The 24966-nt window shown below is 42.5% G+C and overlaps 1 protein-coding gene across 1 annotated transcript in view; it reads left to right on the forward strand.

Moving 5' to 3' along the window:
* Nucleotides 1–24966, forward strand: part of arhgap39 (Rho GTPase activating protein 39) — a 106251-nt gene that overhangs the window by 75078 nt on the left and 6207 nt on the right. The window contains exons 4-8 of the mRNA XM_076277783.1: nucleotides 5152–5316; nucleotides 5442–5841; nucleotides 5937–6010; nucleotides 6109–6308; nucleotides 6637–6728. Of these exons, the coding sequence (XP_076133898.1) occupies nucleotides 5152–5316; nucleotides 5442–5841; nucleotides 5937–6010; nucleotides 6109–6308; nucleotides 6637–6728 (931 nt within the window). The remainder of the gene's footprint in view (nucleotides 1–5151; nucleotides 5317–5441; nucleotides 5842–5936; nucleotides 6011–6108; nucleotides 6309–6636; nucleotides 6729–24966) is intronic.

Consider the following 24966-nt stretch of genomic DNA (forward strand, 5'->3'; position numbering starts at 1 on the left):
CCCTACTCATATCCTATCAATCTCTAGTTTTATCCACATACAAGCAAATTTACTTTAAAAGGTATTTTTTGAGTGTTTGGAGTAGCATACAGCTTTTGGGTTTTGGAGTCCTGATTTAAAAAAAAGAAAATCCATGACCTGAACTGAGCAGGGGTGTGTTTCTAAAAAAGTTAACTTTGTTATTGCTAAACCACCGTGGTACGATGTGACTGATGTCTGTACAGTAATTAGGGTCAAACTTGTTAACACTTGCATGGAGGAGATGAGCCCAGGACAAAATATCAAGAAAGGAACCATTGATTAACTATTATTGAAGAAAAAATAGGACTGTGTCTAGAAAGTGTTGTTTGGTAGAAAATAGCAAGATCTGTGATTAAAAACACTGACAATAGTAAATAGTAAAACAAAATAGTCCTACACATTTACTAGAGCATCTATAGAACTGCATCATGCATAGTAATTACTGAGAATGCACACCCAACGTATAATGAATGAAAGAAATTTTTTCTGTTGTGTTCCAATGTGTAAATGAGTGTATGTAATTAGTTGTGTCTAACCACCATGCACTCAAGATGAGTAAGTGTGAATTTAAAATGTTATGATAAGTGAAATACTCAGCTGGAGGGTGTTCAGGTATAGATGTAAAGGGTCAATGTAGCCAAACTAATGCAATTAAAATGTTGACAACTGCAAAATATCCACCAAACGTTTTTGCGATTGATTGATGGAACTACCCAGATGATTCTATCTACCAAGATTTACTACACTTTTACTACAGTTTTTCTCAGTCGATTTGGCGCATTTCTCAAACCAGAGAGAAATGCGCTATCAAGTCAAGAATTGCGATTTCATTACTTCTTCGATACTTTTTTAAAAATCTATTTGATTTGGGGCCCCCACCACCTTGACGTCATCAGTAATATTGAATATACTGTAGTGTGATCATTTACACCAGTGGCCATCCTAGATTCTGCTTGACTCTCCACACACACACAAACACACACGGAAAATGATGGCTTATGTCATATGTTTCTATTTTGAAATATGTTTGATATTTTGAAATTCATATAAAGTGTATTTAGTTAATAATGTATAGTATTTTATAATCTGCATAATTACTATTAACTAAAGATATTTAGTAATTTAAATAGTCCATATTGATTTTTAAACTATTACGCATATCTTTAATGTGGTGTGTATGGTGATGTGTAGGTGTAATTGAGTGCCTGTCACTTTAAGAAATATGTGAGAGTAATTAGCCTTCAGTCTAATGATTTTAGGCTAGTGAATAAAAGTTCCGCATAGTGCATAAGGATATGTGGATGCAATTGATTATGTTTTCTATGTCATTAGATAAAATTAATGTTCAAAAAACTAACAAGTTGAAGAAAATCTTTCTAACTTTCTAACTAAGTGTCTAGCAATGTTCATTAATTATTTTAGTGAGCACTACTGACAGATGTGACCTGAGCTAGCGGGATAGTTAGCAAGGAGCTCTCTCCAGATGTAAAAGTTTGCCATGGTTGCGTAACCTATTTCTAAATTACATTAAACCCAAATAGTAGGCCTAAATGACCCAAATCCTATATCCTACTGTAGGTAGGTTAGCAACACAAACTTGAAAGATGCAAGTGATCAAATCAACTTGATATTACCCTATTATTATGTGTTACCATAGCATCACTTAAACTAACAGCCATGTCTCGCTGTTAAGACTCTGCTCTCATGTTTTTGCACAAAACTCCTACTTTTACCTCGACCTTTGCCATAAATGTATGCATGAGAAAGAGAAGTGCAGCTTGCCATTCAGTACTACAGTTGTGTGTTGCATTCATGTGCAGTCTGTTCTTACATGCAATGCCATGTTTAAAGGGTAACTATACAGTTTTTTTTTAGCTTAATTTACCTTAACTTAAAGGAACACGCCACCCAATGTCAGTAGTAATATATGTTCTTGCCTTAACTTTCACGAGTTGAGTCATACCTCTCCCGTGTCGGTACGTGCACTCAAACGCTCTGGTGCGCGGCTGGACTGTGTTCGGCCTGTTGCCTATTCTGCCAGCTTGTGACAATATATCGTCGAAAATGCTTGATTGCATTGCATTCTCCACATTTTTAGCAAAATTTTCATGTACTACATCAGCATTTTTGTTCAATGAATCTTTTGTAAATTGCTTTAAAATGAATTGCGCTGTCTGTCTGAAAAAGACGCGCTCGTGCAGTCAAAATAAATGGGAGTCTTCAGAACAGGCTTGTCAGTCACCCTGAAATAACAGTGTGTAAAGTAGCCTATAATGTGAATGACTTGTTATTTTATCAAGGATTTCTTTCTTTTTGCAAAAAATAAAGTACAATAGGCATTAATTAGTAGGCCAGGAGCATGTTGAAATTATGTGGCAAATTGCGTTTTTTATTACAACGATAAAATTGTAAAAGGATGTGATCGAAGCTGAGGCAAGCCAGGCAATAGGCCTATAGGCCCGACGGTAATTGTAAAGCAATTTACAACAGATTCACTGAACAAAAATGCTGATGTGGTACATGAAAATTTAGCTAAAAATGTGGAGAATGCAATGCAATCAAGCATTTTGGACGATATATTGTCACAAGCTGGCAGAATAGGCAACAGGCCGATGTGCGTTTTATTTGGAGACTTTATTTGGAGTCTTTCTAGCACAGGAAAGGATTTCTAGCCTCACGTCAGCAGCGCTGCATCACCCATATAGCCTACATTAAAACAACCAGCGGATGGTGGGCGGGTGCCGTTTCGAAAATTGGTCAAAAAACGTTGGTGCTGGTGGATGATAAGTTTTGCTATGCAGTTATGGTTGAAATAATAGCCCATCAGCGCATCTCTAGTGTATGTGCCTCTCTCTCGCTCAGAGGGGAGGGAGAGGCTGAGGGTCGATCCAGCATGGATTCTAAACTCTGTGGTGGATAGGATCTACAATTAGGTGTTAACAATACTACTACGCTAGGTCGAAGTACTCCCAAGTGCTATTGCGCCACACATTGTAGTTCTCCTGTTTATTCGCTTGGAAAATCGCCACGTTTCATGTTGCGTGGCCGTAGCATTTCTATCAACTACTCGTGCAACTGTATTTAAGTCGGGAAAACGTGGATGTTTTTGATTACTTCTACGCTTAGTTACGGCAAAGCCCGCTAGCATAGCAACATGCTAACACAGTCCAGCCACGCACCAGAGCGTTTGAGTGCACGTACCGACACGGGAGAGGTATGACTCAACTCGTGAAAGTTAAGGTAAGAACATATATTACTACTGACATTGGGTGGCGTGTTCCTTTAACAGCTTCGGAGTCATTGAAATGTTTTTTTCCGGATTTAATGGTGACCATCTTGCTTCCCCCTACCGTCTGTGAGCGGAAAAACTAGCCTTGCAACTTTGGTCCGGCAGACCGCCGGCCTCAGAGTCAGAAAGTCTCGCGGTCTCGCAATTTAACAAATTGCTTTATAGCACTACACACATGCATGCCAGGCATGCAAGGTAGCGATGGAGTTTCTCAGACATTCGTCATACACTTCCATAGGGAAATCCGGAAATTACAAAAGTAAACAACAGCATGACACACGTGCATGGTGCATGTGTCAGCAACGTCTTTGTTATTAAACATCTGAAGTGCTGTCCCAATCCCATTTATACTGAGCCCATGTGGTCTCACACACTCACTCACTTAGCACCTAAGATCAATTAAGCCTGTCAGTCTTTAGTCCTTAGTCCTCAGGGCTCACTTTGGGATTGGCCCATTGTCATTTCACTGTCACAGGCAACTCTGCTATTGACCTCTCCAGAATAAGTCCCGCCTCCATAACTTCTGTATCCACCCAACTTCCGGTCGTCAAATGTCTATGGGAAATAACATGGCGTTTCGAAAAGTCGTACCTGTCAAAGTCTGTAGGTGGCAAAGTAGAAAAAGCTGGTGGGCCGATTGGCTTACATACTTCTGCCATCTAGTTTCCACTGGATTTTTTGATTGTCGGTGCCGTTAAAGTAGTAAACGATTATTAATGCTAACCGGGAGCTAGTTCCGATGTACGCGGGCAGAGGAGGGCGTTAGATCTTGCTCACAACCAGTCACAACCTAACGTGATGGTCATTTTCACGTGTGATTCATGCGTGATTTCAGTGGTCTATAAAAGTAAATCGTTTGCAAGGTTCAGCCTCTTTTCAACAAGACTTTGGGTTGACTGCGAGTTTGTTGGCTGTTATTGAGATATTTGAAAAAGAAAGAAATCGCCGACAAAGACACTAAAGACATGACGAGAGGAGATTTTTTTTCACGAAAAACAGATAATGATAAGCAGACTAGGAATCAGAGGCAGAGTCGTATTGAGTCGATAACTTTATTTTGCATGACCTTGATCAGAACAGTAACATTTTCAGAATGTATTAACAACCTATCAAACATGATGATTTTAGGGTTAGTGCTACCTCTGTAGACTTTGGTGCCACGAACTCCATTTCGGTGAAGACAAACTGAAACATTGCCGTTGCTATGCAACCTTGACTGGGGGAGTCACGGCGTCTGAAGCGTGCGTTAGCTTAGTGCTTCTTACTGATATATTTCTACTTTAACGGCACCGACAATCAAAAAATCCAGTGGAAACTAGATGGCAGAAGTGTGTAGGCCAATCGGCCTACCATTTTTTTCTACTTCGCCACCTACAGATGTTTGACAGGTATGATATTTCGAAACACCATGTTATTTCCCATAGACATTCGACGCCCGGAAGTTGGGTGGACATGGCTGCTTCGGAGGCGGGACTTATTCCGGAGAGGTCTATAGCCTCATTTTCATTTAACTGAGATACTAGTGTGGCTCATCTCCATGTGATTACGTTTTCCTTAGCCACCAGGATGGTGGGTCAATCAGTGACGAGAGGGGATGACATTAATTTCGAAATCGAAAGTGGTTGTGGTAAATGGTAGTAGCAATGCTTACAAACACAAAAATTGGAGGAATATGTACATTTATACAGAAAAGGAAAATACATTGTTTCTCGCCTGCTGATGCAGTTCTTTATCAGATTGTAGCAGTTAGGCAAAGAACCACTGGTTAGGACATGGTAATGTTAATGTTTGTGGGTGTATAATAAATAATATATATTTAATTATCTCTCTCTGTCTTTTAGTCAGAGGATTTGGGAGCATGTTTTCAGTTTGAGAATGTGCGGAATGCCCGAAATATGATGCCAAGTTCCAGTTGTGGCATTTTCCCAAATTTTTCTCTAAGAAAGCCCTCCTCTGAGACTGATATTGAAAACTGGGCATCCAAACATTTTAATACACACACACAGGTATGTAACTTCATAATTTCATATACACTAATTAAAATGTTGCATGAAAATATCTGTATATCACATTAACAGTGTGTGATGGAGTATAATCAACTATATGTGCCTCCCTTTAATTTGCTTAATAGGGCTTGTTTCGGAGAAAGGTGTCAATTGCTAATATGCTGGCTTGGAGCAGTGAGGCCATTAAGAAGCCCATGATTATGACATCAGATAGGATAATCAAACGAGAAGCAGTTGATCTCTTCAAACTCATCCAGACCTATATGGGAGATCGCCGAGGGAAGGCAGAACCATTGACTGTTGCACTGGAGATAGTGGTGAGGGGGTGGAGCTTACAAGGTCTTCGGGATGAGTTGTACATCCAGTTGTGTCGTCAAACAACTGAAAACTTTCGCTATGACAGCCTAGAGAGGGGCTGGGAGCTAATGGCCATCTGTCTGGCTTTCTTTCCTCCTACACCCCGATTCCACTCTTACTTGGAAGGGTACATATACAGACACATGGACCCTCTTAATGACAACAAGGGTAGGAACATTTGAATACAGTTGCATGTATGCAAAGAAACCAACACTGCCCCTCAGATATATTGCTCTACCCTTACTTCCTATTTCTGTTTCCAGGTGTGGCCATCAGCAGTTATGCTAAATATTGTTATCGGAGACTCCAGAAGGCTGCCCTGACAGGTGCTAAAAAGGTAGTGTATGTATTCATTTATGTATTTTGTTTCTATTCATGAATATCAATTGTACACTAAACAGATTTCCCAATTCTACTATTTTTCTCTCTTTGCAGGGTTTGAATACACCCTGTTTGGAAGAAATAATTCACGCACGGAATGCCATATTCAACCCCTCCATGTTTGGTTCCTGTTTAGAGGAAATTATGTCACTACAGAAGGAACGATACCCTGAAAGACAGTTACCATGGATACAGACACGCCTGTCTGAGGAAGTACTTGCACTCAATGGAGATCAGACTGAAGGAATCTTTAGGTGGGAAACATTTGCATTTACAGATATACAACTAGAACGGGTAAAACAGCATTTAGCTGTTAGCTGCATGCAATTGAAAGAAAATGCCCTTTGCCTCAAATGTTTAAATCAAGGTTAAACACATTTTATCTTTCTGTGTGCTTGAGTACTCTTAAGCACTTTTGTCTTTATTTGTTTTCAACTTTTTGCTTTTACTTATGTAAGGCACATTTAATTTCCTCTGTGTATAAAATGTGTAATGTACAATTGTATTCCTCACCTCTGCCAAAAGCCTATGCTCAACCCTGTCAAGCTTTGTGGTTTTCGGTACCCTTTTTTGTATTTGTAGAGTCCCTGGTGATATTGATGAGGTGAATGATTTAAAAATTCAAATCGATCAATGGAAAGTCCCCACTGGCCTTGAGGACCCTCACATTCCAGGTATTTTATTTTACAAACACCATAACCTGGTCCATTTTGTGTACTGTTCTGTTTGTAACTGTTTACACCAAGTTGGCATTGTGTACATCAGAGTTGTCATTGGCAAAACATTGCTAGCATGCCAATTTGGTCAGTGCCATTGTTAAGCTGTGAAAGCTTTTCTTAAATATTTCCCAGACCACATAACTCAGGGTTCCCACTCTAAGTCAAATGCAAAATTCCATGACTTTTCCCTTTTTTTCCCCCCAACAAAAAAACCTTAACTTCCATGACTTACTATATCATGAATGGTACAATATACCGACCAATGATTTCAGAGTAGACTCGTAGTGTTCAAGAATCTTTTACTTTTTTAGAGCAGCAGGAGATGAATAAATGTAGCCTAGAAATCTAGGTGTACCCTAGCGGCAGCAAATGTAATTTGCAGCCAGGGTAGTATAGCAAGGCTTAACATAATGACGGCCGAGTTGTGACGGTTCCGCATGAATTCCCGCGTGAACATTGTTTCCTGACTACCGATGCTTTATTGTTAGTTTGTAGTTTAGGCAGAGAATGTCTAATAAAAAAGGGAGAACTTTCACTCTCGGGAAAACTTCCGTTTTCTGAACTGGTTGCAGTACCTTCTCTGGTTCCACGTGAGGGCGCTCGACGACGAGTGTAGAATGAATGGATGGAGCATTTTAGTTTAGTAATTTCAATGTTGCATTCAAAAGGGGGAGGGAAAGATAATACACACTGCTGAGTGTTATATATTTTTAAAATCGCTTATTTGTTCTAAAAAGCCTTTCAAAAATGTTAATGACATCATTCATTAGCAGAATGTTAGCTTGTTATGGACAACAACGACCCAACCTGCAAGAAATGACATAAGTACTCGTTCATTCAACTTTCGACCTATAATCCATATTGAACTTGCAGAAACTACAATAAAATCTGCATTTTTTTCAACAACTATCAGGTGAAGGAGAAAAATGTAGCCGTCTAGCTCCAATGACTCCCATTAATTTTGCACTCGCCCACAATCACCCCCAATGTAACTCTGGTGGAACTGCAACCAAATTTGGTACAATGGGGCTTCGGGAAGAATCTCTGATCAATGTGATTGGTTAGGCTGGACCAATGATTTAGAAGTTCTACACCCATCACCATGCAAGCTTGTAAAGAATCCCAATCATGAGTGACTAGACTCTATTTGTTCTGCCCTTCAGGCATTTAATTTGAATTTAATGCTTTTAATTTGTACAATTTCAGTTTCATCCAGACTTTTATTTTGATGTTTGTATTTTTGGGCTGAACAGGAAGTAGGCAGGAAAATAGTTTAGATCACTTTCGAATTGTGTGTGGAAAACGCTAGAAACGGCAGGTTGATTAAAAGTGCAGACGGGTCATTACCTCAGAGAAACTGCTTCTTACATGTTGATTCCCCAGCAGAGGCATCGCTTGTATGTATCACATTTTTGTTGTAACTAAGTTAGCTCATTAGTATGTTAATTTCATGATGTAAAAAACTGAGTTATAAGGCTAAAAACTAAGTGGAAATGTTAAAAACTATGGATGCTAGTTTCAACATGTGGATACCTTCAGGACAATGTTAGCTCTAGGAAATGTTAACAGTTAGCTTTACATGTGATTTCTATACTTAAGGTATTGTTCATGGAAACTAGGTGACGTAACTAATTGCAATACTTTGCTGTTTGTTTTCTAGTTTCACTCTCTTTCGTCATTTGATCTCTTGATCTCATCAATGTGGATTCAGTACAATGTGAAGAGTGAAAATAAATCTGCAAATAAGAATTTAAGGCATTCTTCATGTTCATGAATAGAAGAGAGTTTAGCTCACTGTCTAGTTAGAGTTAGCACACCTCACCGAGGACAGTACAGTGAAAAAGCGTTATTCAACTGGAGTTTCAACGTCCAAAGAAGCAAGTAGAAAAGCAAGATAAGAAAAATGGAATTAGCTAAGTCTGATAATGCATCTGTGCATACGAAAAAATCAAAGAGTTCGTGCTCATCGACATCGAGTGCAGCAGTAAAGGCGCGCGCTAAAGCAGAGGCGGCGAAGGCCCGAGCAACATTTGCAGAGAGAGAGAGGCGACACTCAAGGTACAAAAAGCAGAGAAGGAAGCAGAGCTACAATTTGGAAAAGCAAAGCTGGACGCTGAATTGAGCGCACTCGCACTTCAAAGAGAGGCAGCTGCAGCTATTGCCCAAGCCGAGGCATTAGAAGCAGCTGAACTAGACATAGGAGATTCGTTCAAGACCGATCCATCTTCATTAGAAAATCTGCAAAATGAAATTGCAACACGCACTAACGAATATGTTGAAGCACAAGCCGGGCTTGACGTATCACGGACTCAGGCATCCATCCATGCCACATCACCTGGGGTAGCCTTATCAGAGGCGAGCTACGTCACATGGCATCCTCCAGCAGAGCACAACTCTGAACCACAGGAAGACCTAAAAGAGGATGAAACTCCTTACAGACCATCTAGGCATGATGCAACACCGAGGCAGCAATTTCCCGGCGCTAAATCTAGGCAAGTAACTCATGTCAGCGCACCACTCAATGGAGGTCATACAGGTCAGGTAAGATGCCATGGACAGCATACAACGAACATTGGAGATAGTGGACATCACACAACACCTGCTAGAGACAGCGGACGACCTACAAAACCCAAGACAACACATCCTCGCAAATCACCACTTAAGGCAACAGCTCCATCATACGTACCCGTGTATGCTCCATCCACTGCAAGCGTGGCACCTGAAACCGAACACCTGGCACGATACCTGGCTCGTCGTGATTTAGAGAGTACAAGTCTCTACCAATTCGATGATAAGCCTGAAAATTATCTAGCATGGCAGTCATCATTCACTAATGCTACTACAGGCTTAGGACTCACAACAACTGAAATGTTGGATCTACTGATTAAGTGGCTCGGAGTGGAGTCTGTCAAGCACATCAAAAGGATCCGCTCTGTGCACGTCGGAAATCCAGACGTAGCATTGAAAAAGGCCTGGGAACGCCTCCAAGAGTGCTACGCCGCACCAGAAGTAATGGAGAAGTCTCTGTTTAATAGACTGGATGAATTCCCAAGAATATCAACCAAAGATTATGGAAAGCTGAAGGACCTAGGCGATCTTATGAAACTTCAGGGTGCCAGAGAAGAAGGTTACCTCACAGGATTGACCTACCTGGATACAGCCAGGGGCATAGGGCCCATCATGGAGAAACTCCCTCATGGGCTACAGGAAAAATGGCAACAGTAATGGCAAACAGTAGCCTCGAGGTTTAAAGAAGAAAACAACGGCTACAACCCTCCATTTGATTACTTTGCCGATTTCATCTGTCATGAAGCACGCCGGAGGAATGACCCCAGTTTTATCCTTTCATGTGCGAGCAGTAACGGGTTGAAGTCAGACAAAGTAGCCTCTAACAGTTATGGGAGGAAAATATCCGTTCACAAGACAGACATCTCTCCAGGTAAAGATCCACCTGCAAACTCACCTGAGGGAAAGCCTGATGGGCCAGAGAAAAACTGTCCCATTCACAACTAACCACATGCACTGAGGAAATGCAAAACATTTACAGGGAAGATTCTCGAAGAACGAAAAAGCCTTCTCAAAGAGCATGGAATTTGTTTCAAATGCTGCACTTCAGCTAGCCATCTTGCAAGAGACTGTAAAGTAAAAGTAAAGTGTGCGGAGTGTGACAGCGACCGACATCATGCTGCTATGTATCCAGGTCCACCACCTCAAGTCTTCAGAAGGCCTACACCCCCATTAGACAATGGCGGGGAGGAAGAGGAGCACAGCGGCGACAGCACAGCCATCAGCTCACACTGTACCCAGGTGTGTGGCCCAGGTCGAACAGCAAGATCCTGTGCGAAGATCTGTCTGGTTCGAGTATATCCACAAGGTAAACGTGAGAAAGCAGCCAATGTGTATGTGATTTTGGACGATCAAAGTAACCGTTTACTTGTGCGATCAGATTTCTTTGAGCTTTTCAACATCAAGGGCCAACCATTCCCCTACTCACTCAAGACCTGTGCTGGGCTAGTTGAGACGTCAGGCAGGAAGGCAGAGGGTTTTCAGGTCGAATCACTCGATGGGCAGACCAGCCTACAACTACCATCACTAATTGAGTGTAATGACATACTCATCGACCGCTCCGAAATACCGACCCCTGACGCAGCCTGTCACCATCCACACCTGCGAAGTCTAGCGCCGCACTTACCTGAGCTCGACCCCAAGGCGGAAATCCTCATCTTGCTAGGCAGAGACATTGTGAGGATCCATAAAGTCTGACAGCAAGTGAGCGGGCCTCACAACGCCCCCTTTGCACAAAGACTTGATTTGGGATGGGTTCTAGTAGGAGACGTGTGCCTAGGGAACGCACATAAGCCAGCTGTGGGCACATTCAAGACAAATGTGCTAGAGAATGGCCGACCCACTTTTCTCAAACCTTGCGAAGGCTTCATCAAGCTTACTGAAGATATGTCCCAGGGAGGGGAGCTGAAGAACCCACCACACAAGGCATCATTGGAGGCCCTCGGACTACAGGTCTTCAACGAGACGGATTCCAACAACAAACCTGCCCCATTCATTGAGGACATAATCTTTTTGGAAATCATGGAACGAGAAATGTACAGAGGGACATCAAACAACTGGGTTGCCCCTCTTCCCTTTAGAGTTCCCCGGCAACGTTTATCCAACAACCGCGAACAGGTATTCACTCGCTTCATCTCCCTGGAGAAAACGCTGCGGAGAAAACCAGAGATGAGAGACCACTAGAGGAGAACGAAGAGTGTTGGTACCTGCCAACCTTCGGAGTCTACCACCCGCAAAAGCCTGGCAGCATCCGCGTGGTGTTTGATTCCAGCGCAAAGTACTTTGGCACATCTCTAAATTATGTTCTTCTAACAGGCCCAGACCTCAATAACTCACTCATTGGGGTGCTGATCCACTTTCGCAAGGAACAGGTAGCAGTGATTGCCAACATACAGCAGATGTTCCACTGCTTCCTCGTCCGCAAAGACCACAGGAACTACTTGAGGTTTCTGTGGTATAGAGACAATGACATGTCGAAGGACATCGTCGACGACAGGATGACAGTTCACGTTTTTGACAACAGTCCGTCCCCATCCGTGGCCATCTATGGACTGAGGAGAGCTATCCACGAATGTGCACACAAACATGGAGAAGACACAGTCCAGTTTGTCGAACGTCATTTCTATGTAGACGATGGGCTTATCAGTGTGCCCACCGAAGCAGAAGCCATCAGTCTCCTGCAGAGAACGCAGACCTCTCTCAGTGAATCGAACCTAAGGCTGCACAAGTTCGCCTCAAACAGGGAAGCCGTCCTACAGGCATTCGCACCTGAAGACAGAGCCGTCTTGAAAGACCTTGACCTCAGTGGTGAAGCCACACCAGTGCAACACAGTTTAGGACTGCTGTGGGAGACAACGACAGACACTTTCACATTTGCAGTCTCAGAGCACAAGAAGGCCTTCACTCGCAGGGGAGTTCTGTCAACAGTGAATAGCGTCTTTGATCCTTTAGGCATGGTCGCACCTGTGACCATTGAAGGCAAAAGTCTGTTGAGGGAACTCAGTGTTGACACATGTGACTGGGATGCACCTCTTCCAGAACAAAAGCTGAAGCAATGGGAAGCGTGGCGAGAGTCACTGCATGACTTAACTCATTGAATGCCAAGCTGTTTTCGGGAGCTTTGTCCTAGAGTGCCAGCAATCTAGACCATTGTTGATGATTTTGTACAGCCACAGCATATTCTGTGTTATAGCTATGAACACATACAATGGCTCGATTAAAAGGTGAGACGTTAAGCTCTCGGTGGGTGCAAACCGTGTATTTCTACACGCCTCTGTTCCTGAGAAATCCCAAGCTAAACAGTGGCTAGTTTTCATCAAAATCGCTGTTTTTTTCTAGAAATGGAGATATAACGTCTTTCATGAAATATGATGTGTTGCCTGTTACTTACTTGTGTAAACTTTCCGGGAAGTAATCAGCGAGACCTGGCGAGACTGCCACCTAGTGATAGACCCACAAAAATGGCCTGGTTTTGACCTGACGTGCATGCATCACTGATTCGACCCAAAGCGGCAACCGAGTTATGATAAAATGTCCAGATTGTGCGTTTTCATGAGTTTTCGATCGTCATATATTTCATTTCCATTCATCACAGAGTTCCCAAAATCACATATAAGGTGTGTTAGAGTGTCTAGTTTCGTAATTAAAAAAAAAAAAAGCTAAAAAACTTAATATTACGTTTTTGGAACTCAACACATGGGAAGGAAAAACGTAATATTACGTTTTTGGCACTCAATGAGTTAAGCAAGCTGCACATCCCACGTGCATACACAGCAACGTCACTTTCCAATGCAGAACACACAGAGTTATGTGTATTCTCTGATGCGTCCACAAAGGCCATTGGAGCTGTGGCATATCTCAGAACCATTCAAGCTGAGGGACAAGTCGAAGTAGGATTCATCTTAGGGAGGGCTAAGCTGGCCCCACAGTCCGAACCTACCATCCCTCAGTTGGAATTGTGTGCCGCAGTATTAGCCGTGGAGGTCGCTGAACTCATCCAAGATGAACTGGACACGAAGCTGGATACAATCAAATTCTTTTGTGATAGCAAGGTCGTGCTTGGGTACATTCACAATCAGACCAAACGCTTCTACATTTATGTCCATAATCAAGTCCGCCGAATTCATCAGTCCACGAGACCCAATGGTTCTACGTCAACACAGAGGACAACCCGGCTGACCACGCATCCAGATCAGTTCCTGCGTCCCAACTGACAAAGACAACATGGTTCACTGGCACGTCCAGTGACTGTAAAGGATGGCACCACTGCAGCCTTCCACGTACTCCGGATGAGTTGGATCAGGCAAGACACGTCATCATCAGAGCCGCTCAAGAAGATGTCTTCACAAAAGAGCTCAGCTCTGGAGCTCGGACAGGCTGTAACCAAAGACTGTTTCATTCAGAAGCTCAGACCTATTCTTGAGGGTGACCTCATTCGTGTGGGTGGAAGATTGAAACACGCTGACTTGAGCACTCTGGAAAAGAACCCCATCATCTTGCCCAAGAACAGTCATGTTTCTCTGCTACTGGTTCGACAGTATCACGAAGATGTCAAACATCAAGGCCGTCACTTCACAGAAGGGGCCCTGAGAACAGCGGGCTTCTGGGTCATAGGCGGAAAAAGGTTAATTGCCTCAGTCCTGCACAAATGTGTAGAAAGTTACGCCGAAGAACAGAGGTACAACTCATGGCCGACTTACCACAAGAACGCCTGCACACATGCCCACCCTTCACCTATGTAGGAGTGGATGTGTTTGGACCATGGCAAGTCATCTCCAGGTGCACACAGGGTGGAGGCCCAAAGCAAGAGATGGGCGATGCTCTTTTGCTGCATGAGTTCCCGAGCTGTGCACATCGAGATCATTGACTCCATGGACACATCCAGTTGCATTAATGCATTGAGACGTTTCTTTGCCATACGAGGACCTGCGAAGCAGATAAGATCGGACTGCGGAACATATTTTGTAGCCGCAGCAAAGGAACTAGGAATGAGCCAACAACAACCTGACAGCACAGTTCAGAACTTCTTGAGTCAGCAAGGGTGCTCATGGGTGTTCAATCCTCCTCATGCGTCCCATATGGGAGGATCATGGGAACGTATGATAGGCCTGTCGAGATGGATTCTGGACGCTATCCTACTTCAAGAGAACATTCAACTCACCCATGACGTCCTGTGCACACTCATGATGGAAGTGTCTGCAATAATCAATGCCAGACCTCTCGTTCCAGTGTCCACTGACCCAGAGTCACCCTTCATATTATCTCCCGCAATGATACTTACCCAGAAGGTTGGGGTAACCCCACTGCACAGAGACTTCACAGACAAGGATCTTCTTAGCAGGCAGTGGAGACCTCCAAGCCCTCGCTGACAGATTCTGGCGTCGCTGGCGTCAGGAGTTCCTCCCCACTCTACAAGCCCGCCGGAAATGGAGAGATTCCCACCAGGACCTGAAAGAAGGGGACATTGTGCTCCTGAAAGAAAATCAAGCTGCACGCAACGTGTGGCCTATGGCGGTGATCACAGCTGTCTTTCCAGGGAGAGACAGCAAAGTAAGGAAGGTGGAGCTCAGGACATCGGATCAAGGTTCTCCGAAGGTGTTCCTCAGACCAGTGTCAGAAGTAGTTCTTCTGCCAAAAGACTGAAGTTAAGGGACAGAGACATTTAAAAGTTCATAGTGACCTTTAAGGTCAGATGGGAATTGTTCTGCCCTTCAGGCATTTCATTTGAATTTAATGCTTTTAATTTGTACAATTTCAGTTTCATCCAGACTTTTATTTCGACATTTGTATTTTTGGGCTGTACAGGAAGTAGGCAGGAAAATAGTTTAGATCACGTTCGAATTGTGTGTGGAAAACGCTAGAAACGGCAGGTTGATTAAGTGCAGATGGTCATTACCTCAGAGAAACTGCTTCTTACATGTTGATTCCCCAGCAGAGGCATCGCTTGTATGTATCACATTTTTGTTGTAACTAAGTTAGCTCATTAGTAATGTTAATTTCATGATGTAAAAAACTGAGTTATAAGGCTAAAAACTAAGTGGAAATGTTAAAAACTATGGATGCTAGTTTCAACATGTGGATGCCTTCAGGATAATGTTAGCTCTAGGAAATGTTAACAGTTAGCTTTACATGTGATTTCTATACTTAAGGTAGTGTTCATGGAAACTAGGTGACGTAACTAATTGCAATACTTTGCTGTTTGTTTTCTAGTTTCACTCTCTTTCGTCATTTGATCTCTTGATCTTATCAATGTGGATTCAGTACAATGTGAAGAGTGAAAATAAATCTGCAAATAAGAATTTAAGGCATTCTTCATGTTCATGAATAGAAGAGAGTTTAGCTCACTGTCTAGTTGGAGTTAGCACACCGAGGACAGTATACTATTCACTTTGTGAATGAATTTGGATTTTGCAGGCTATTACTGTACTTTGCCCAAAAATGATAAAATTCCCTGACTTTCCATATCTGGAATAGACTTTTCAAAATGCCATGATATTCCAGAAATTCCATGACCTGTGGGAACCCTGAGAACTACATTGTGTATAGCCTTCATGACTACTGGGCAACAGGTATGTTTATCAGTCCATCACATGCCCATACACTATCAAAATGGTCACCACAGGGGTAGGGTCACTAAAAATAGTTTGGAGAGGGGGGTCTAATGGGAAATGTGCATTTTTTTAACTGAAGCTTTAGCTTACAAAACCAATTATTACAGTGCAATCAAATTTCAACCATCTCTTAAATGTTTTGCACTGATACTTCCTCAGGAAATGAATGTAACTTATAAGCCCCCCTTTCTATCTGTAGGTGGGTTTACATGGACACTTTTTGGCTATATCAGAATAAATATGACATAACCCCTTAATCAGAATAAAACTGCCGATCCGATTAGAATTTTAATTGGAATGAAAGGGATGGTGTAATACATTCCGATTGAACAGACATGTATATACGGTCAATCGAGTTGCCCGCTGTAGCTATTCTGATCAAATATTCTAGCACACTTGTAATTGTGTGTTCGTGCAGCTGGGAAGTGGGAAGATTTCCACTTTGGAACTCCAGCATATAGGACGTATCATTTTGGACGTGAGCTAAAGTTGTACATAGATAGATAGATAAATAGATCCCCAGGGGAAATTCAAGGTCTCAGTAGCATACAGACAACACACACACATTCACTAACAGCAGAAAAAGTAATTAAAAGTATATAATATAAAAACACAACTAAGCAATAAGGACAGTATAAGATAAAGAATATACTAAATATACTAAAATACAAATTATACTAACTAACACTTAATCTAAATCAATTCTAAAAACAGTATCCACATAGTGGTGATTAATCAATCTAGAGGCGCTTGCAATGACTGAGGTATGGACTGAGCCTGTGATTCTCTGTGCATAGTAAGGTAAGGTAAGGTGCTCTGTGTGAGTGAGTGAGTGTCATGGTGATAGTGCAAATGAGTAAGATAAGTGCAAGAATAAAGTCTATATATCTGTATATAACTATTTTAAGAAAGGTATAAGTGTGGCCACAGTTCGGCTGTGGCATGGAGGGAGGGGTTATGCATATGTGCTAATATAGCACGCAAACAGTGAGGCAGAAAGACAGTGGTAAAAAGTGGCTAGTGGACAGACAGTATCCAAACATGGAGGGGGTGAAGAGGCAGACAGACTATGCAGAGAAGTCTATCTCTCCTCTTCCCTTAAAGGAACACGCCACCCAAAGTCAGTAGTAATATATGTTCTTACCTTAACTTTTACGAGTTGAGTCATACCTCTCCCGTGTGGGTACGTGCACTCAAACGCACTGGCTCGCGGCGTGAATGTGTTAGCATGTTGCTATGCTAGCGGCCTCAGACGTAGCCATACAGGGAGGAACATAGCAGTAATCAAACACATCCACGTTTTCCCTACTTAAATACAGTTGCACAAGTAGTTGATAAAAATGTGTAAACTATGGCGCCTCAATATTAAAGAAATGACTATTCATTCCGAAAGTCCAACGCACAACAGTGCAACGTGCATGTTCACATTTTTAGTAACACCGCCAAACTTGCTTGCTTGCCTTACACATCTAAGTTTTCCGACTATTTTTCTTACCTTTTTTTTCCCGCTGTGGATGTTGAGCTTGTAGAAGTTTTAGCTCTTATGTTCTGAACATTTCCCACTGCTATTGCCCGACGTCATTTCTGAGTCATATCACTCCATAATCCAGTGGTTCTCAAACTTTTTCTTTCATTCCCCACTTTGATCAAGGGGGCATTTTCGAGCCCCACCTGTCCATCATCACTCTAAGAAAGTGCATCAAGTTTAAAATCGTCAAATTTATTGAAATAACGACAAGTTCTAAATATGTCCTCTTCAGCAGAGTTAAAATCAGCTGGTGCTGCAGATATGATATAAATAAACATAATGTGCCACTGTAAATTAAGCACACATATTTCTGTTTTCCAACAACATATTAGCAAGCAGGCCAATATTTTACAGCATTGCAGGCTTCAATATATTAAATGAAATAGCCTACCAACATGCTGTATTAAATGGATCCATAATCCAGTCATACTGAGCACTGCTGGTTGGGAAATATTTTTGAAATAAACTTTGCAGGGATGTGATGTAGGCCTACTGTTTAATACATGGGATCACAAGAGTGGCTCTCGAATCAGACGTTTCTGCGATTTCACTCAGATTCTCAAAGGCATTAATTAATACTGTCGCGATCGAGGCGCCTATACCTCGAGTTTTTTGGTGAATGCAGTAATCTTATCTGAGGTAGGTGCTTGTCTTTGCCTTGTAACTGGGAGATTTAACTCATTGAGCTTTCCAAATATATCGCTAGGAGCACGGAGCTCAAACACGCGCGCACTTTACCTTGGGAAAGCCACCTTGCTTCGCTGTGAAACAGTAGGCAACAGCTGTGTGGTCAGCTCCCATCTCCTCGTAAAGTGCGGGGAACAGGCGCGCTTTTAAGGGCCGGGCCTTGATGAAATTCATCACTCTCACAACCTTGTTCAAAATCTCATTCAGGTCGGGACTGAGCTGCCTTGACACAAGCGCTTCCCTATGAATAACACAGTGCGTCCATTACGCACCGGGTGCTGCCTAGGCTACAGATAAAAAATAAAAAAAAACTCCTGTTTTCACGTCAGATAAATATTTTATATTTATCAAAGTAGGCCTAAGTAACAAGTGTATACAAAGTTAAATAAGTTAGGCTCAGAGTTACAAAACGTCAATTGTAATGTCATCTGCGCAACAAGTGTCATGCGCAGCTTCTCCACTCGCACACATCACACCGGGCCGTATGCTGTGCTGTATTGTGTAGCTTAAGTGCAACGTGAAGCTTGAAGATGTAAAGAAAAAAAAATGAAAACAGGAGAAATAACTTTTTGAAGTTTGGAGAAAAGTCAGAGGTATGCATTTGTCAGGTATGCTTTGTTGCGTGCATTAAGTGCGCACGATGTTCACCTATGACAGCAAAAATACTTTAAGATGAACATGAAGCAGGCTTGCCATGGCATAAATAATGATAGCCAGCCTTCAATGTCCTCTTTTGTCCTCTCAATGTCCTCTAAACGGATTTCTGTAGCTCAAACAGCTCGGAATTAGTTGAGAACGTCAGTTATAATGGCCCACGTATTTAAAAAATGTCGGGTTTAAATCTGGCTCGGGCTCATAATTACAGTTAACGTGTCGGGCCGGGTCGGGCTCGGGCACAATGTGCACGGGCTCGGGTAGGGTCGGGCTTGATTTTTTGGGCCCGATCTAAGCTCTAAGAGTCGTGGACACCTCAACAGGCACAGGCAAGGAGGCGTCAGGCGGGGGAAGGGCATGAGGTGATGGTGGCTTAGGTCGTTGGGTGTCGAGACTTGGAGGCTGGGAGGTGGGGGTAGGGCAGGCACGCAAACAAGAGCTGTGTCTGAGTCAGCTGGGGGTGGTGGATAGACCACCGCCATTGGAGCTGGAGCAGGGCAGTCAAACCTGTTGTAGAAGTGGTTCAACTGGTTCTCCCTGTCCAGGTCCCCCTCCACAGAGCTGCTGCTCTTCTTCAGGCCAGTGATAACCTTCATGCCGTCCCATGCCTCCTTCATGTTGTTTTCCTGCAACTTCTGTTCCACCTTCCTTCTGTAGTCCTCCTTAGCCTCCTTCAGCTTGACTTTGATTTCCCCTTGCAAGCGCCTCAGCTCTCCCATGTCCCCCTCTCTGAACGCCATACATACAGTAGGTAGCAACAGTAATCAGGTGGAGCGGGCCTACCGCTGAATTAGAACGTTTGATTGGCTGGCACGTTGACTGACAGTTCAAGAGGATCTTTGCAATAACTTCAGATCAGACTTCATTCTGAAAATAAATTATAATATTTATAATTCAGAAAATAAACAAACATAAAGCAAAATATAGCTGCAAGCAGCAATGAGGGGGGCAAATAGTTGAGCTGGGATTGGGATTGGGTTGGGTTGGGTTGGGTTGAATTGAATTGGATTGGATTGGATTGTGTGTCCTCAGGATGGGGTCCCAAGTCCATATACCAAGTTTGGTTATATGAAAGCATTGCTGAGATATGAGCCTACTTCTTGTGATTATAGCGCCCCCCTAGTGGTCAAAGGTCATCAAATTTATTGAGCCTCCTCCTAATTGGGTCCTGAGCCCATGTACCGAGTTTGGTTTTGATGCGTGAAAGCTTTGCTGAGATATCAGTTCACTTGGTGTTTGGTGGCTTTGCTGCCAATTTCAATTGGTCGTCACAGGCGACCTGTTTTGAATATAGGTCCAAGCGGTAGCCTATATTCAAAGATCTTTGATTATACACTTCCTACTGTTGCCAATGAAAAGTCGTTGTTCTATTACACCATGGGTCTCCAACACGTCGCTCTCAAGATACCAGTCGCTTGCCGCCCCCTTCTGAGCTTGCCAGAGGCTGAAGCAGCACTAGCCTACATTTAAACACAATTGTTGCCGTGAGGCAATCCAGCCTACGAATTTAATTTAAGTCCAAACATCGTGTCCACAACGTAAAAAAAATACCCCATTATAAGTGCTGAAGTCAAAAACTTATCCCAAAAAGAGGGTGCAAAAGTCCGGCAGAGTTCCGTGCAAAATTCCTTTAATGTCTACATAGCCCAGAGCCTGAGTGGATTGCACGATCGCACTCCCGAACAATTGTCAAACACCAAATATTTATAACCCTCCTTAGATACTGACACAACATTTGGCAACTTCGAACCCACATGTGACGTTATGAGTGGAACGTTGTTCGGTCTTATCTTTTGCTAGTCAGTACTGTTGTTGCCAAGTGTACAAACTTTTCACCGTAACACAAATTCAGAGGGTTGCACAAAGTTCAAGGGTTTATACAGTGATCACAGGTCACACATTGTTCATGGGTTACATACAGTATCGTTCACTTGTTTGCTCTTTACTAGCTGTTTTGAGTAGAGCCCGTCTCTGATGACGGTTTATGTCCGCAGCTGCAAGGCCGAGATCACTTTTTTTAAACAGGATTCACCCAGCCACAGTGAGGAACAGAGAGACATTGGGATACAGAACACACAAAGATTAGCTAGAATAGCTTTAGTATGTTAAAGGTGCTCTAAGCCATGCCACGCGTTTTTTAGGCTAAAACATTTTATGTCACTTACTGCAAACATACACTGTAAAAAAAATGTGATCTCTGTGGACAGCCCAGGCTCCAAAAACGGCAACAAAACAACCTGGGCAAACCTAGCCCATAAAGACATAACAAACTGTTTCAGCAAATCACAGACAAGATGCGCATTTAGGAGAGTTTCAATTGCACGGGAGGAGCACGGGAGGGAGGGGGAGGAAGTAGCGAGCTAGCTCTCTGTTTTGTTTGGAAGTCAACAGAAGTTACCCAGCATCGCTTAGAGCACCTATTAGTATTAGTACTAATAATTAGTATAAGTTAGTAATACTATAATAATTAGTACTAATAATTAGTATTAGTTAAAGTTATTTAATGTTAGTTAGGAATAGATAGATAGATAGATATACGTTAATTATCCCACAGGGAAATTCAGTTTTTTCAGCAGCCTTAAGAACATACAGCAAGCACACACACACGCACACATAGTCCACATACATAAACAAAAAATTACTTTCACCCACAAGACATAGCATATGATAGCTGTCAAGGTACCATACACTTCCAAGTACCAAAGTGTAACTGCCTAATAAGACATAAATCAAGACAATTGCCTCCATATTAGATATAAAAGATTTAAAAGATAAGTTGTCTCTCTCTACTCAAAGGAGAGTCGTTGTAAAGTGCTATTGCTGTGGGTAAGAAGGTTTTCTTATATCTGTCCTTACTGCAACTGAGTTGGCGAAACCGCCAACTAAACACTTTTTATTGTTTTGCCAATGTACTGTAGGGGATGTGATGCATTGTCCATGATGTGTAACAATTTCTGCAACATCCTTCTGCAACATCCTCCTCCACTACCAGCTCTAGAGTAGTCCCCAGCACAGAGCCTGCTTTCCTAATCAGTTTGTTCAGTCTGTTAGAGTCACTGGCCCTGATACTGCTACCCCAGCAGATGACAGCAAAGAAAATTGCACTTGCTACCACAGACTGATAAAACATTTGTAACATCTTAGTGGACACATTAAAAGACTTAAGCTTCCTCAAGAAATAGAGCCTGCTTTCTTTCCTCAAGAAATAGAGTCTGCTTCTTGTAGACAGCCTCAGTGTTATGCTTCCAGTCCAGTTTATTGTCTATGTGAACCCCCAGATATTTATAGTTCTCCACCACCTCCACCTCTTCCCCCAGGACAGTGAGGGTGTTTGGCTTTGTCCTGTTCCTGCTAAAGTCCACCACCATCTCTTTGGTCTTGGCCACATTCAAGAGCAGGTGGTTGCTACCACACCACTCCACAAAGTGATCCACCGTCTGCCGGTACTCTGTTTCTACCCCCCCCCCCCCCCTTAACACAACCCACCAATGCAGAGTAACTTCAGTGTATTACATGAATACCATTGAGGTTATATAAATATATGTTTTACAGTTTCAAACTCGTTCTCTCATCTTGATGTCTACAAACCATAGTGATAATTTATTCCACATTTATTCCACATTCCCCATTCCCTCCTTTGAGACTTGCACAAAAAGATGCCATTCCAAAAATCTTTCCAAAAAAGATTTGCAAAGTAAAAAATTACCCTTCCTATCTCATTCTCATACTGGCTTCTACTGTATCTCTGACTTGACTCGAAGAGCATCTAAATGGGTAGAGGTAATTATCACCATTAACATGCATGGTTGGTCGTTGAGTTGTTGGTTCTCCTACTGATCTTGTTGCTGGTACCTTGTGTTCATTTCATGGTTCTTTTGGTGTGGGCCCTGCTCATGCTACTAGCATTGATGCGGTCATGAATGGGATCTTTATTGTTACTTCTATAATGGTATATTCTCTTTCTTTGGTATTATGCTCTTGGTCTCTTCCTTGACGATTTTATCTTAGAGTAAAAGAACTGATGAACTGGTGTTATTGTCCCGCATATCCCAGTCCAGTTCAACCTTGTTGTAAAACACTTTGAATGCCTTGATTCTACAATAACATAGCACCCGATGTACCTGGTACGGTTTCAGGTATTGGAGCTTGAGTTCTTTGGCATAGGACTGGGGCTGGACCTGGAATAGGTATTGAACTTGGAGCAGGGTATGGAGTTGGAATTTGCAATATATTTCTGCAATGTCTATATACTGTTATTCAAATTAATTTCCTATCCCTCCCTCCTTTTGACATCTTTAATGTCAACAAAAAATGGGATAAGTTACGTATTGTCCTGGTTGTCAATATAATTAAGACCCCAGGTACATCGCTCCATTCACACATTGCATGCATGCTCACTCTTAGATCTTTCTCTCATCTGTCACTCAATCAAGCTTAATTAGTAACAGCTAATCTGCCCCACCCTGTTGCATCCAACAGTTCCAGTGGGATGGCAAGGTTTTATTATTTGTTTTAAGCTTTTAGTTTTTCTGAAATGTTGTTGCTTTGCGTATTCACTCCTAACTACTACCCACATTATTATTTATTATGTTGACATTCCATCAATACTAAAAGATCACAATCCTTTTATGAACTTTTTACATTGCCTTCCTTGTAACTGGTTAGTTCTTTCACAGAGTCATAGTGTAAATAGTTTGTTTTTTTGTATTACATGATGGGGCAGTCGTGGCCTACTGGTTAGGGCTTCAGGCTTGGAACCGAAGGGGTGCCAGTTAGATCCCTGGCCAGTAGGAACGGCTGAAGTGCCCTTGAGCAAGGCATCTAACCAGGGTTCCTACACATTTTCCATTTCAAAATTCCATACTCAAATTTTCAAAGTTTTCGGTACATTTTTTTTATTTTCTTTATTTTTAAAGTATATTTCTTTGGGCTTTTATGCCTTTAATGCGACAGGATAGTGGAGAGTGACAGGAAGTAAGGGGGAGAGAGAGTCGGGGTGGGATCGGGAAAGGACCACGGGGCGGCAATCGAACCCGGGTCGCCGGCATACGGTGTTGGTGACCCAGCCAGTTGCGCCACGGCTGGGGCCACAGTTCATTTTTCTGACCATATTCTAGACATTGTCAATGGAGCGTTCTACTAGCATTGTGAAGAGCTGTATAATAATGTTTATTATTAACTTGGTAGTCCTTGGATACTTTTCGTTGAACAGTGCTGTGTTGGAAGGTGCACTCACATTTTTAGTTCTCTGTAGATACAGCATAGCCTACATATGTTGGAGACTAGTGCACTGCTGGCAGAGGCCTCATAAATCATCATACAGTTTATCAGATAATGCAGTATCCATGTCTTGGTATGTTTTACAAAATCAAAAAAGTCTACCAGTGTTTTAGCCGAAAATAGCAGAGCTACGCAAACATACCAGTGCACAATGGTGTAGGGCACTTGCATAGAACAGGGGTTCTCAATTTGGTTTTGGTACCAGGGCCCCCTTGTGGGAGAATTTTTTCTCTGAGGACCCCCATTCAATTGTATCTTGATGATGTGGACTGACAGTTAAGCTACACAACAGGGAATGGTTCATTATGACCTGAGTGAAGTGAGTACTGTAGATGCAATAGTCTGGAAACACAAATATTTCTCCATACCCTTGTTTCTTTTTTCCATATTTATCCAGACCTGGAAATTACTAAAATCAAATTCCATACTTTTCCAGATTTTCCATACTGCGTAGGAACCCTGTCTAACCCTAGTGGCAGCCGTGGCCTACTGGTTAGCGCTTCGGACTTGTAACCGGAGGGTTGCCGCCGGTTCGAACCCCGACCAGTAGGCACAGCTTAAGTGCCGTTGAGCAAGGCACCTAACACCTCACTGCTCCCCGAGCGCCGCTGTTGTTGCAGGCAGCTCACTGCGCTGGGATTAGTGTGTGCTTCACCTCACTGTGTGATCACTGTGTGCTCTGTGTGTTCACTAATTCATGGATGGGATAAATGCAGAGACTAAATTCCTTGTATATGCAAGTATACTTGGCCTAGAAACCTGATTTTGTTTTTGATGATTACCATTGAGGTTATATAAATATATGTTTTACAGTTTCAAACTTGTTCTCTCAACGTAATATCACAATAACTCTGTCAATGTTAGCCGA

Source organism: Alosa pseudoharengus, unplaced genomic scaffold, assembly GCF_046254945.1.
Source record: "Alosa pseudoharengus isolate Yale_2024_CS ecotype anadromous, Long Island Sound unplaced genomic scaffold, YU_APseudo_1.1 YU_APseudo_1.1_scf_11, whole genome shotgun sequence".
Taxonomy (NCBI): Eukaryota; Metazoa; Chordata; class Actinopteri; order Clupeiformes; family Clupeidae; genus Alosa; species Alosa pseudoharengus.